The sequence below is a fragment of the Hyla sarda genome, chromosome 8 (genome assembly GCF_029499605.1).
Source record: "Hyla sarda isolate aHylSar1 chromosome 8, aHylSar1.hap1, whole genome shotgun sequence".
Lineage (NCBI taxonomy): Eukaryota > Metazoa > Chordata > Amphibia > Anura > Hylidae > Hyla > Hyla sarda.
In genome coordinates, this window is record NC_079196.1 from 12,668,916 (window position 1) to 12,684,947 (window position 16,032).

General features: G+C 47.0%; 1 protein-coding gene across 1 annotated transcript in view; it reads right to left on the minus strand.

Annotated features, from left to right (window-relative positions):
* OSBPL11 (oxysterol binding protein like 11) overlaps positions 1–4,612 on the minus strand; it is a 47,412-nt gene extending 42,800 nt beyond the window's left edge. The window contains exon 1 of the mRNA XM_056534882.1: positions 3,632–4,612. Coding sequence (XP_056390857.1) covers positions 3,632–3,753 — 122 coding nt within the window. The 5' untranslated portion in view covers positions 3,754–4,612. The remainder of the gene's footprint in view (positions 1–3,631) is intronic.
* Positions 4,613–16,032: the final 11,420 nt, after the last annotated feature.

Genomic DNA, 16,032 nt, shown 5'->3' on the forward strand with positions numbered 1-16,032 from the left:
CCTCTCTCTCTCTCCTCACATGACTCCTCTCTCTCCTCACATGACTCCTCTCTCTCCTCACATGACTCCTCTCTCTCCTCACATGACTCCTCTCTCTCCTCACATGACTCCTCTCTCTCCTCACATGACTCCTCTCTCTCCTCACATGACTCCTCTCTCTCTCCTCACATGACTCCTCTCTCTCTCCTCACATGACTCCTCTCTCTCCTCACATGACTCCTCTCTCTCCTCACATGACTCCTCTCTCTCTCTCTCTCCTCACATGACTTCTCTCTCTCTCTCCTCCTCACATGACTCCTCTCTCTCCTCACATGACTCCTCTCTCTCCTCACATGACTCCTCTCTCTCTCCTCACATGACTCCTCTCTCTCCTCACATGACTCCTCTCTCTCCTCACATGACTACTCTCTCTCTCCTCACATGACTCCTCTCTCTCCTCACATGACTCCTCTCTCTCCTCACATGACTCTTCTCTCTCCTTTCGCTCCTCACATGACTCCTCTCTCTCCTCTCGCTCCTCACATGACTCTTCTCTCTCCTCTCGCTCCTCACATGGCACTTCCACCCTGTATGGACATCTACTTAGTATGTAATTATCTTAACACCTTAAAGGGATCCGTCACAGGTTTAGCCGTATATAACTGGTGACAACACATTATATAGTGTATAATATGGTTTCTTATGTCCAGATGTCCTTCTGCCCGTTCACTATAGTGTGGGAAATTAGCTTTAAAATCATCCTGTGTAGTTTACTAATGAGGCCTAAGTAGTCATTGTGCCCTGGGCTGTAATCCGCCTACCCAGATGTAATCGCCATCCCGGGCCCGGCTGCCATCACCGCTCTCCTCACCTGAAACACCTAGAAGCAGCAATATTCCTGGGCATGAAGGGGATTTTGGGATAGGGAGACCCTTGAAGGAGCAGGGAAGGGACGGAGGTTGCGCCTGGGCTGTCAATCACATGAGTAGGCGGAATTACAGCCAAGGCTGCGATGGCTAATTTGGGACGCTGCACGCCCCATTGACTACCTGAGCCTCATTAGTATATGGCGCAGGACAATTTAAAGGGGTACTCCGGTGGAAAACTTTACTTTTAGCTGCTGTATGCTACAGAGGAATTTCTTTGCTTTTTGAATTTCTTTTTTGTCTTGTCCACAGTGCTCTTTGCTGACATCACTGGCCATGTCAGGAACTGTCCAGAGTAGCATTGGTTTGCTATGAGGATTTTCTCCTGCTCTAGACCGTTCCTGATACAGGCATCAGGTGTCAGCAGAGAGCACTGTGGACAACACAAAAAAGAAATTCAAAAAGAAAAGAATTTCCTCTGTAGCATACAGCTACTAAAAAGTACTGGAAGGATAAATATTTTTTTAATAGAAGTCATTTACAAATCTGTTTAACTTTCTGGCACCAGTTGATTTAAATAAAATTGTTTTCCACTGGAGTACCCCTTTAAAGCTCATTCTCCACACTATAGCAGATGGGAGGGAGGACATTTGGACATGGTGAGAAACCCTATTTTTCCCTATATAACTTGTTGTCACCAGTAACAGTACATAGGCTGCTTTTAAAGGGGTTCTCCACTGCCCCAGCGTTTGGGACATTTCGTTCCGAAAGCTGGTTGCGGGCTTCAGGGTCGCCTCTTCCCTCGTGATGTCACGCCACGACCCCTCAATGCCAGTCTATGGGAGGGGCGTGACGGCCGTCACGCCCCTCCCATAGACTTGCATTGAGGGGGCGTGGCATGACATCATAAGGGGGCGTGACAACCCCCGAAACCCGCTCTTAGCATTTGAAACAAAATGTTCCGAACGCTGGGGCAGTGGAGAACCCCTTAAAAAGGACGGCATCCCATTTCACCTACATAAAGCTTCATTAATGTATAGTTGAAAATTCTGCATCTTTCTAAGTAGGTGATTAATAATTGTCTAAAAGAAAACGGTCGCTGCTGCAAATAGAAACCAATCACAGCTCTGCTTTCGTTTCTTAAAGGGATTATCCGGGGATAAAAAGAAAAATTCTATATTGCTTAAGGTGGCGTGAAAATAATATTATAATAGCAAAAGTGATATTCAGCTTCCCCGAGCGCTCCCGATACCTGCTCGTCACCCCTTCATCCTGATGAAGCATCAACCCTCACAGAAACTGCCTGAGTCAGCCAATCACAGGGCGCGGCGGAGTCCTGCCTCAGTGATTGGCCGAGCAGTCATTCAATGTCTGGACAATGTGTCATCAGAAAAGAAAAAAAAAAAAAAAAAGAGGACTGGGAGAGCTAGTGCGACAGCTGGCTTGGGGAAAATACCACTTATTTTTGCCACCCTGAGCCATTTAGAATTTTTTGTATTTATTTACTTTTTATCCTTGGATAACCCCTTTAAGAAATGAAAGCTGCACTGTGATTGTTTGATATGATCAACAAAGACGGATTTTTTTTTAGTCGGTATTGATAAATCCATTTCTCCCTATTTTTGAGACCCCAGCTGACTGTCAGTGATGGGTTGTTACAGTAATATATATATATATATATATATATATATATATATATATATATATATATATATATATATAGTGACCCTACGACGGCCCCGACATACGATCATTTCAGCATACGACCACTCTCAGAGTCCATCGCATGTTGAAGGCAGCACCAACATACGATGCTTTTGTATGTCGGGGCCATCGCATAAACGGCTATCCGGCAGCGCAGACTGCTTCAGCCACCACCGGATAGCCGTTTACGGTGCCCCGTGTGGTCCGCTGACGATCACTTACCTGTCCTCGGGGCTCCGGCGCGTCCTCTTCAGGATCCCCTGCATCGTCGCTGCGTACGCCGTCCCGTCATCCAATAGGAGCGGTGTGCGTAACGACGTGATGGCGGCGACGGAGAGCGAGGATGCCGGGGAAGCAGAGGCCTTGCCGGAGCGTCAGGGACACCCCGGGGACGCGGCGACAGCGATGGACGGTGACATCCCGGGCAGCGGTGACGGTCCGGAGCGGCGGGGACAGGTGAGTACAACTTCCTCTAACAGTGGTCTACAACCTGCAGACCTCCAGATGTTGCAAAACTACAACACCCAGCATGCCCGGACAGCCAACGGCTGTCCGGGCATGCTGGGTGTTGTAGTTTTGCAACATCTGGAGGTCCACAGGTTGTAGACCACTGTCCTATACTTTACATTGCACGGATCCCTCAACATGCAATGGTTTCAACAAACGATGGTCCGTTTGGAACGGATTACCATCATATGTTGAGAGACCACTGTATACACACAAGAGTTGTATCTGTTTGAGTCAACCTTCTTTGAGTTAAATCCATCAGCACAAATCTCTTTCCTGTCCAGTTTGTTACAATGTATCAGTGCAGGTAACATATCTCAGCCTCACTCATATAAGTGTGGCCCCTGCACCCGGACACATATGGATGACTCCTGTTTTTCTTCCATATATATATATATATATATATATATATATATATATATATATATAGACCCCAGACCACGCTGGAGGACACATGGTGGGGCTCATTACCTGCAGCGGTATGGGTGGAGGCACCTCCTGGCTGCCCACCAGTTACGGTGAAGCTAGACTGGTGTGTGATGGGAGGAGGTGATAGGACCCCCGGGTGCACTGACCTGTACTGCCACACCTTGCTGCTGACCCCCCGGGGGGGCACACGGTGGTTGAGGGGGCTGGGGCTCAGGTCTAGCTTCCCATCGCTATCGGAGACTCTCATAGTCGGAGGGTCACCCTGCATGGTGGAACCAGAGCGCTCACGTCCTGATGTCACTTGTCTCTCATGCGCGTTCTCCTAGAGGACAATGAAGTCTTGTGGTTGTCTTTGCAGAGATGTTTCTCTTGGACGTTGAATCTCTCTGCAGAACACTCTCGTTCTGGATATATCTGCACGGCAGTCTCTCAGACGTCTTTGTAGAAAAGTGTCTCAGATGCAGAATGTCTATACAGAGCAGTCAATGAAATGGCTCTGCAGCTTCTGGATGTCTTTGCAGTACAGTCTCTCTTTCAAATATCTGTGGAGCAGTCTCTGATGTCTCTGCAGTACAGTCTCTCAGATCTCTGAAGTCTCACAAATGCTGGATGTCTGCTGTTTGGTCTCACTCAGATGCTGGATGTCACTGTGGAGCTGTCTCTCAGATGTCTCTTGGATGCTGGATATCTCTGCAGTATAGTCTTTCAGATCTAGGATGATGTCACTGTTGAGCCGTCTCTCTGATGTCTCTTCTGGTCGCTGGATGTCTCTGGAGTAGTTTCTCGCTAAGATCTCTGATGTCTCTCTTGGTTGCTGGACGTCTCTGTGGAGCAGTCTCTCAGATCTCCGATGTCTCTGTGTAGCAGTCTCTCTGATGTCTCTTCTGGATGTCTCTGGAGTAGTTTCTCTCTTAGATCTCAGATCAGTCTACTTGATGCTGGTGTCCCTGCTGAGCTGTCTCTTTAGGATGTCTCTCTGGAGCAGTCTCTCTCTATACAATGGCCGCAGACCGCACTGTGTGTACACCGGCTGTATGACTACATATATATACCAGGTGTATGACTATATATACTGAGTGTATGACTATATATACCGGGGCTGTATGACTATATATACTGTGTGTATGACTATATATACTGAGTGTATGAATATTTATATATATATATATATACGGGGGCTGTATGACTATATATATACTGAGTGTATGACTATATATACTGAGTGTATGACTATATATACCGGGGGTGTATGACTATATATACTGAGTGTATGACTATATATACCGGGGCTGTATGACTATATATACTGAGTGTATGACTATATATACCGGGGGTGTATGACTATATATACTGAGTGTATGACTATATATACCGGGGGTGTATGACTATATATACTGAGTGTATGACTATATATACCGGGGGTGTATGACTATATATACTGAGTGTATGACTATATATACCGGGGCTGTATGACTATATATACTGAGTGTATGACTATATATACCGGGGGTGTATGACTATATATACTGAGTGTATGACTATATATACCGGGGGTGTATGACTATATATACTGAGTGTATGACTATATATACCGGGGGTGTATGACTATATATACTGAGTGTATGACTATATATACCGGGGGTGTATGACTATATATACTGAGTGTATGACTATATATACCGGGGGTGTATGACTATATATACTGAGTGTATGACTATATATACCGGGGGTGTATGACTATATATACTGAGTGTATGACTATATATACCGGGGGTGTATGACTATATATACTGAGTGTATGACTATATATACCGGGGGTGTATGACTATATATACTGAGTGTATGACTATATATACCGGGGGTGTATGACTATATATACCGGGGGTGTATGACTATATATACTGAGTGTATGACTATATATACCAGCAGTATGCGGTGACAGGAGCGGCCGTGTCCGGACTGTATCTAAGCTCACTGACAGCCGCAGGGGGTGTATCTACAGGGACACGGAGCAGTATCTCAGCCGGCTCTATAGGCGCCGGTACGTCCCCGCTGCTGTTCCCGTTCTCTCCATGTCGCCTCCGCAGCCTTCCCGGGCAGGGCAAGATGCCTTTCGTCACTTCCGGGTTACGTACCGGCCGCTTGACGTCGTGACGCATTGTGCAGCGTGTGACATGTTGTCTACTGGCAGCTTTGCCAAGGAGAGGGCGGGTCATGTGACCAGAGCAGGTGACCTGTGTGAATTGTAGCCTCAGTTTCCTGCTGACTTAAGTGGCACTCAGCTGCTGTAGCCCATCTGCTTAAAAGTAGAATGTGTGATCAGAGATTATATTCTGCAGAGCTTGGTTGTAACCAGTGGTTATTGGAGTTACTGTTGCCTTTTTGGCATCTCAAACCTTTCCACCCATTCTTCTTTGACACCAAGGAATTTTTTTCCATGCTACTGCCACAAATGGGATATATTCTCTGACCATTCTCTGTTCACAGTCAATTGAAGGGGTACTCTGTACCTAGACATCTTATCCCCTATCTAAAGGATAAATAATCAGAACGCCGGGGTGCTGGGCAGGAGGTCACGGGGGTCTCAGCCCCAGGACCACCTGCAATCAAACATCTTATCCTTTGGGGGCAGAGTACCCCTTTAAATCCCCCTTCTTCCCTATTCTGATGCTCGGTTTGAACTTCAGCAAGTTGTCTTGACCACATCTATATGCCTACCATGTGACTGGCTGATTAGCTATCTGTGTTAAAGGGGAACTCTGGCAATCAAAAAGATGTTAGATCGCGGGGGTCCCACTGCTGGGGACCCCCCGCACTCTACGGCCTGGCAGCAGCGGCATCCAGAACACAGAAGCACGGAGCTTCTGTCTTTGTGACGTTGTGCCACGCCCTCTCCATTCATGTCTATGGGAGGGGGCTAGAATGTAACTGCCACGCCTCCTTCCATAGACTTGAATGGGACCCCTGCGATCAGACATCTTATCCCCTATTCTTTTGATATGGGATAAGATGTTTTTCTCCGGAGTACCCCTTTAACAAGCAATTGAACAAGTGTACCTAATAAAGTGGCCAGTGAGTGAATGACCATCTCTGACCACGCTTGTTACTTTGATGCGTCAGGAGTTGTGATTGACAACAGTTGTGTCATTGCCGTTCCTGCACCGTAATCATATGTCGATGTTTGTCCCATCATCACGTGCTGCCCCTGCCCCCACTACAGCTACCCAACACCTGCCAATGAATGGCAAAAGCGACAACCCCATGAGTGTGTTATTATGGTAAAGCGCAATTGTCACCAAGAATATGCTGTGAAGCTGCACACACAGTGCACTATGGCTTCTCAACCACATCCTTATATACCATCATATAGATAAATTAGGCTGCTTTATACTTCCAAAAAGGGTGGGGTTTAGGGTAGGGTCACACACAGCACATCTGTAGCGTATATGACGATGCGGATGCGGCATTCACAGAGCGACTGTAAAGTGAGCTCTGTGTGTCCTGCGATATGAGCATGTGCCGGGAACAGCGTCCTTGGTCTCCATGATACATACCATGTGACCGCTCATGTGACATTGTTGCATTACATCACTTCCGGCAAGAAACCACTCGCACCGGAAGTACAATGACGTTTGGCGTTTTCTCAACATACAGCAAGGGGTCATCTGGCGGGTGAGTGATCACGTCCTGCCGCCCACTTTTTGCATCATGATTTTTATGTTCCTCTATGTACACGATCACTACATATTACTTGTACTATGTATGTACAGTAGTCAAGTTACAATATTAATTGGTTCCAGGATAACCATTGTATGTTGAGACCATTGTTGTATGGAAACCTGGTAATTGGTTCTGAAGGCCCAAAATTTCATCCAAAAATAGGAGAAAGTGAGGATTAAAGAAAAATAAGTAGATAACTAATAGAGATAAAGCAAATCCTTCCATATAAAAGTAATAAAGATCTGCTGGAGCTGTAATCACTGTCTATGTAGAGGACAGAAGCTTCTTCAGGGTCCTGTACAGAACACAGTGTCCTAAAAAAGTTAAATGGAGCCACCCTTACCTGGTGTCCAAAGGAGCAGCTAACCGTGGTACAGGTTAAAAGTACAGAACATGTTATACCTCCCTGTACTGTAGGGGGTGCTACCAGACACCAGTCAGTGCATACACTTCAGTAATACAGGTAAAGAGTACAGAACATGTAATACCTCCCTGTACTGTAGGAGGCGCTACCAGACACCAGTCAGTACATACACTTCAGTAATACAGGTAAAGAGTACAGAACATGCAATACCTCCCTGTACTGTAGGGGGCGCTACCAGACACCAGTCAGTGCATACACTTCAGTAATACAGGTAAAGAGTACAGAACATGTAATACCTCCCTGTACTGTAGGGGGCGCTACCAGACACCAGTCAGTGTATACACTTCAGTAATACAGGTAAAGAGTACAGAGAATGTAATACCTCTCTGTACTGTAGGGGGCGCTGTCACGAACAGAGACGTGCGGGTGGTAGGATTATCTATAAAATACCGTATTTTTCGCTGTATAAGACGCACTTTTTCTTCCCCAAAACGTGGGGGGGAAAAGTTGGTGCGTCTTATACGGCGAATATACGCCCGAGGCTGCTGAGGGCGAGAGCGGGAAGTCAGCGGTAAGTACAGAGGCTGCGGCGGTACGGTACAGCGCTGACTTCCCGCTCCCCACCCGCAGCAGCCTCATGACCCCCGGTGAATTTTTCACCTCACACCGGCTATGTTTATTGCCCTACGCCTGGAACATACAGTTCCGGGCGCCGGGCAAGTGAATTACTAATAACTGTATACTAAAAACCAGGGGGCCTCCAGCTGTTCTGAAACTACAACTACCAGCATGCCCGGACCGGCAAAGGCTGTCTGGGCATGCTGGTAGTTGTAGTTTCACAACAGCTAGAGGCCCCCTGGTTTTTAATATACAGTATTAGTTTTTACCTGCTCTGGCCGGCCCCCGCCTGCAGCCGTACACAGGAGCCGGCCCGGGCAGATAAAATCATAGGTTTTCCTATGCCGGACATCCCTATGTCCCAAAAAATCTTTTCGGGACATAAGGATGTCCGCGGGTCACTCACCATTCCCCGGCCGATGCGCGTCCTCCTCCGGTCCTCCTGCGGTCTTCCTGCGATCCTCTGCCTCTCTATGGTTGTACGCACGGGACCTCAGTGACGTCCCGTGCGTACAACCATAGAGGCGCCGGAGGACCGGAGGAAGACGCGCGCCGACCGGGGCCTGGTGAGTGACCGGCGGTGTGTAATCTTCAGCGTTCCGGTCACCGCTCCTCCGGTCCCGGCACCTACTGCTATGGTCCATAGGCCATAGCAGTAAATGGGACACTGGGCCAGAGGAGCAGTGACCGGAACACTGTGGGGGCAGCACACAGAGATACAGCCTCCAGCCATACACTGTATATGGCTTGAAGCTGTATGTCTGTGGGGGGGGGAGCTGCCTACTATTGCGGGGGAACTATACTGCCAGCCATTGTGGGGGAACTATACTGCCAACCATTGTGGGGGAACTATACTGCCAACCATTGTGGGGGAACTATACTGCCAACCATTGTGGGGGAACTATACTGCCAACCATTGTGGGGGAACTATACTGCCAACCATTGTGGAGGGGGGGGGGAGCTGCCTACCATTTTGGAGGGGGGGAAGCTGCCTACCATTGTGGGGGAACTATACTGCCAACTATTGTGGGGGGGAGCTGCCAGTGCCTACCATTGTGGGGGAACTATACTGCCAACTATTGTGGGGAAACTATACTGCCAACCATTGTGGGGGAACTATACAGCCAACCATTGTGGGGGGGAGGGGGGAGGATCTGCCTACCATTGTGGGGGAACTATACTGCCAACTATTGTGGGGGAACTATACTGCCAACCATTGTGGGGGGGAGGGGGGAGGAGCTGCCTACCATTGTGGGGGAACTATACTGCCAATTATTGTGGGGGAACTATACTGCCAATCATTGTGGGGGGGAGGGGGAAGGAGCTGCCTACCGTTGTGGGGGAACTATACTGCCAACTATTGTGGGGGGGGAGGGGGGAGGAGCTGCCTACCATTGTGGGGGAACTATACTGCCAACTATTGTGGGGGAACTATACTGATATAAAATATTTTACTACAGTATTTGGTTCAGAATCTTTTTTTTCTAGATTTTCCTCCTTTAAAATTGGGTGCGTCTTATATACCGGAGCGTCTTATATGGCGAAAAATACGGTAACTATTTGTCTACACTAGACCGAAAATAATGATAAAAAATCCCTCTTACACCACCCAATTAAATCGCTGCCACCACCTGTCAATCTCAAGCCGACAGGAAGCTATCAATCCAATCTGGATATGCTACAATTCCCAAATAGAATCTACTATCCCCAGTAGTATATAAAAACAGGAAAAAGATTAATCCAAATCTATAATGTAGCCGAAGTAAATTTAAGACTATAACTTCAATCTCTTCAAGGACAATACACGTCCGTTTTACCAGACATAAGGCGGGAATGAATAAATGATTTATTATGAAATTAAAATATTCACAGTACATGTAAAAATAGATATTAACAAGACAAAGTTTCACCCCACAGAAAATAAAATAAAAGGGAAAAAACATAGAATCCTTACTTACAGAAAGTTACAGAGTTCTAGGCCATGGGGTCTGGTAGGAAATGGCGTCTGGCATCCAAAATTAGATCTTGTCCCCCATGCAAGCGCACCTAGTCCCCCCCAGGTCTGCAGTTTTATACTCTGCTATGGGCAGGAGACACCTCTATGTTCAGTCCCTGGGCAGGACAAGGAGGAGAGATAGATGCTGCCCACTTCTTCCTGATAACCTTATGCCCAAAGAATAGGAAATTACCCCTAACTTGCGTGACCTTAAAGGGGTACTCCAGTGGTTCCTTTTTTTGACTATATGGCATCTTCTTTGTAAGTTTAGTTTTTTTGCAATATACATGTGTTCTATGTTTTGGCAGCATGTATGTGTTTTTCTTACCTGTTTGTTGGGCAGGAAGTTCTGTAGTTCAGACGGTTTTCTTTTACCGTTGTCCACAGTTCTGAGTCTGTTGTGGACAAGATGTCATAGCTTTTTTTTTTTTCTCTGTCTGCATGAGAAATAAGCCACGCCCCCTAATCTCATCCAGCTGAGTACACAGCTCCTCCCCTCCCCCTGCTCTGTATTCTAAGTACGCAGGTCTACACAGGAGAAGGACCTCACATAGAAGAGAAGTGTTATGTGAAGGGGAGGATGAGAAGGTGCACGGGCCGGGGATGTATGGACTGCAGGGGAAGAAATCTCATACTGGGAATGATCTCTATGGGGGAGATTTATCAAAACCTGTCCAGAGGAAAACTTGCCCAGTTGCCCATAGCAACCAATCAGATCGCTTCTTTCATTCTTCACAGGCCTTCATAAAATGAAAGAAGTGAGCTGATTGGTTGCTATGGGCAACTGGGCAAGTTTTCCTCTGCACAGGTTTAGATAAATCTCTCCCTATATGTGAAGGTGGAGGGGGGGGACTCCTGAGTGACACATGCTGGGAGTTGTAGTCCCTGTTATGTGTGTGTATGCTAGTGTTTAGAAACCAGTCTGCCTCCAGCTGTTGCAAAACTACAACTCCCAGCATGCCCTGACAGACTTTGGGCATGCTGGGAGTTGTAGATTTGCAACAGCTGGAGGCACACTGGTTGGGAAACACTGTTCTAGCCTATTCAGCATACACTTCATGTTACACCAGTGTTTCCCAGCCAGTGTGCCTCCAGCTGTTTCAAAATTACAACTCCTAGCATGCCCAAAGGCTGTCAGGGTATGCTGGGAGTTGTAGTTTTGCAACACCTGGAGGCACACTGGTTGGGAAATACTGGTGTATACCCTACAGAGGTGTGGTGAACTACAACCCCCAGGAGACTACAGAGGCAGCATGCTGGTGTTATACCACAGACTGAAGACTCCTGAATGACACATGCTGGGAGTTGTAGTTCCTTTTGTGTGTTTATGCCAGTGTATCCCAACCAAGGCTGATTATATTAGTGTGCTGTGTATAAGGGGGCTGACCCGGGAAAATAGCAGGGTGGGTAAAGGGCGGAACAAACTAACAAAAAAAGCAGCCGCCCCAAACCAGCAAGGCATGTGGCATGCTGGGATTTGTAGTTTTCAGTACAGCAAGAAACAGGAAATAGAAGCAAAGATAGGAAAACAAAGTGGGGGATAAAAAGACAACAAAGAACGGAAATAGAGTAGGCGAAACAACAAGAATAGAAATGAAACAAAACAAATAGGGTAAGTCACAAACGGAAAAACACATTGACCACCGGAGTACCCCTTTAATTACCCTCCTTTTACACAATTTGTTGCCTGACAATGGCAGCGTGAGGTTGGCGAAATGTAGCTCGCTGAGAAGTGAATAAAGACTACACTTTTTTCATCCTCCTTTCATACTATATATATATATATATATATATATATATATATATATATATATACACACACACACACTTTTTTATATACAGGTTCAGCGTACAGGGATGGATCAGAGAAAGAGAACACAAGCTTCATCGTCCGATTCTTTATTGACTTTGTTTATAAAATATTCCAGGTTACAATAAAATCACAAAAAAATCGGCAAATAACAAACAGCCCTTAACCCAGATCATCACACAAAAAAAGACGGTCCCTCAGGACTATGCCCCTGCCAGCCCCAGGAATAGCACAGCCATAAAGGGGAAACTCGAAAAATTACAATATCGTACAAAGTCCATTTATTTCAGTAGGTGAAACTAATATATTAGAGACTCATTACATGCAAAGCAAGATAGTGATTTGTCATAATTGTGATGGTTACAGCTCATGAAAACCCCAAAGCCGCCCCCCCCCCCCCCCCAATTACCATGATTTGGGGCCATGTCATCTGCTGGTGATGGTCACTGGGCTTCATTAGGTCCAGGGTCAACGCATCCGTCTACCTGGAGATTTTAAAGGGATACTCCGCTGCTCAGCGTTGGGAACAAACGGTGACAAATGTTGGAGTTGGGAGCTCGTGATGTCTTCATAGCTCCGCCCCCTCAATGCAAGTCTATGGGAGGGGGCGTGACAGCCGTCACGCCCCCTCCCATAGACTTGCATTGAGGGGGCAGGGCATGACATCATGAGGGGCAGAGCTATGACATCACAAGCTCTCGGCTCGAGCATTCGGAACAATTTGTTCCAAACACTGAGCAGCGGAGTACCCCTTTAAGTTGCATTAATGAAATACAATGGACTTTTGCACGATATTCACATTTTTTCTAGTTTCACCTGTATACTGCACTGCTGACCTACCATCTGGAGAGGGAATCTGCTCCGGCGAGCTGGGGAAGCCTATACTGCTGGAACACAATCGTTCCCAATCGCTAAATTGAGAAAACATGAGAATAAACCCCGTGAATTTCTCCTCACGTCAGAAAATCCTCTATTTTTTTTTTTACTTTTGTTGGTTTTATAATTTTTTAAATTATTTTTTATCAAATTTGTATAGATTTTTGTTCAGAAACTCTAATTCTACATTCAAATGTGTTTTTTAATCCATAATTAATAAATAAAGCTTGATATGTTACAATGTATTTATTTTCAAAATACAAACCTGAATGTTGAGGATATTATTTATCTTATATATTTCAGAAAATTTTGTCCATGTTTTATGCCATTTTACTAGTAAAGTAGTGGCATGGCGGCACTGATCAGGAGGGCATGGCGGCACAGATCAGAAGGGCATGGCGGCACAGATCAGGAGGGCATGGCGGCACTGATCAGGAGGGCATGGCGGCACTGATCAGAAGGGCATGGCGGTACAGATCAGAAGGGCATGGCGGCACAGATCAGGAGGGCATGGCGGTACAGATCAGGAGGGCATGGCGGTACAGATCAGGAGGGCATGGCGGTACAGATCAGGAGGGCATGGCGCCACAGATCAGAAGGGCATGGCGCCACAGATCAGAAGGGCATGGCGGTACAGATCAGATGGGCATGGCGCCACAGATCAGAAGGGCATGGCGCCACAGATCAGATGGGCATGGAGCCAAAGATCAGATGGGCATGGAGGCACAGATCAGATGGGCATGGTGCCACAGATCAAATGGGCATGGCACCACAGATCAAATGGGCATGGCGGCACAGATCAGAAGGGCATGGCGCCACAGATCAGAAGGGCATGGCGCCACAGATCAGATGGGCATGGCGCCACAGATCAGATGGGCATGGCGCCACAGATCAGAAGGGCATGGCGCCACAGATCAGATGGGCATGGCGCCACAGATCAGATGGGCATGGAGGCACAGATCTTTACAAAACTGTGGCATAGTTCATAAAGCTCCGGTGGCATAGTTCTCTTTTCACTTTTTATATTTTTGGCTTTTGCCCTATTGCTCATGGCTCCTCAGGGACCTCTCATCAAGTTACAGGAAATTCACTCTGTCAGGTATTTCCATCGCACTGCGCCAAAATTGAGCGTGCACAATTAATGCCGACCGTGCACCAGAACAGTAAACACAGTGGAAAACAGCAACTCAGCCCTGTGGTCGCCAGTAATCAGACCCGGAGCGAACATGCTCCGGGGACTGATTTTAACTGGGGTGCTGCGTGCAAGATCACGGGGGTCCGCAGCGGTAGGACCCCCACAATCAGGCATCTTATCCCCTATACTTTGGATAGGGGATAAGATGTGTAAGTGCCGGAGTACCCCTTTAAGGGTCTTTCTGCTGCAGAAATCCTGATTACGGGGACCTCAGAAACAACGAACCTGTTCAATGTTTCTAGATTGCACTCGGGAATGCATTGTAGTCTATGGAGACGGCGCATTTCCAAGTGGTCCTAGCGCCACCTGAATACGCAAATGGATAGAATGTCTGCCGTGTTTTCCAGGTGGACATTCTGCATATTTTAAAGGAATACTGCAGTCTTAGACACTTATCCCTAGAGCTGGGCGATATGACCAAAAATTTATATCACGGTATTTTATATTATAAATTATATCGGTTTCACGGTATTTAACGGTATTTGTGGTCAGGGGGGGGGGGGGGGGGGGTTCCTCAGTATAGTGTCAGGTGGTCGGGGGTCCTCACCATGGTACCCAGGGTCTCTGTCAGCCCGCCCGATAACTCTCCTCCATGTCTCCGCGAGTTTCCCGCACCCGCCCGGAAATCACGTGCCCGCTGGGAGTTGTAGTCCCCTCCCAGCTCCTCACAGTCAGTTCAGTGCAGCTCGGACTACACTTCCCAGAAACGCTGTGCGGACGGACTTTTATTTATGCCATCATGCATTGGAGTGGGTTGCTATGGAAACGGTATTGCGGTATGTGAAAAATTCATATCGTAAGACAAAAACACACCGGTATTCGGTATGAACCGGTTTACTGCCCAGCTCTACTTATCCTTTATCCACAGAATAGGCGATAAGTGTCTGATCGTGGGGGGGGCGACCGCTGGGACCCCTTGCGATCTCCCATACGGGGACCCGGCCTTGCCGCAGCTAATGCGTGTATTATGGGGGGTGCACAAACGCTGCATCTCTGTTTCTCCCATAGAGATACATGGAGGGGGCTAGTCGTCCGCGACGTCATGCTGCGGCCAACATGCCTCCTGCATGGTAGAGCCACGGCAGAGCTGGGGTCCTGGGGTTCGGACCCCCCGCGATCAGACACTTCTCCCCTATCCTGAAGGGGGCTGCAGATCTCCTTTAATCCGTGTGAACATAGCCTTGGACCATGTTCAGATGGCGTAAAATGTGCGCCTGATCCGTGGCGGGCGCTAGTACGGCCGGAAATATGACGTTTTAGACAGCCATGTAAAATCTGCAAAAAGAATAAACAAGGCTATTCTTTTTGCGTACGCCGCAATCGCGATTTCTGCATCAGAGACGTCCGCCATGTCAACAGTGCAGCAGAATCCCACTGAAACCAATGGGACTCTGCTGCACCAGAATGTCTGTGTGGAATATTCCTGTACGGTGGGACATTCCGCCGCGTGATCACAGCCTTAAAGGGACAGACACTGAAACATTTCCGCAGCCAGTAGAATAGTTTTCCCGATTCCAGTCATTGCACATATGAAGTATTTACAGAAAATGGCTGCAAAAGGTATTTCAAAGTTATTATAACCAATTTATTGTTACTATAGGATGACAACGGATCATTAATAATAAACCAGAACCCCTTACGAACTCCACTGGTTGCAGTAAGGGGGCCGCGTACACAAATAGAAAATGCAGAGGAAAAAAACGTCAGGGCCTATTAGTAAACATAATGGAGAGAACCTTCTAATAACACTGCAGGGAAGAGAAACAAAAGAAATAAAAAGAATCTCTCACATTCACTACATTATAATAACACAAACTGCTCGATCATTCAGCGATGGCTGAGGTAGTACATTGTGTTATTTTTACCCTGGGATACCCGGCGCTGTAGAAATGCGCCAAAAAATGAGCAGCTTAAAAGGAAAAAAAAAAATACAACCATAAAATTTAACATATCAAACACAAACATTTC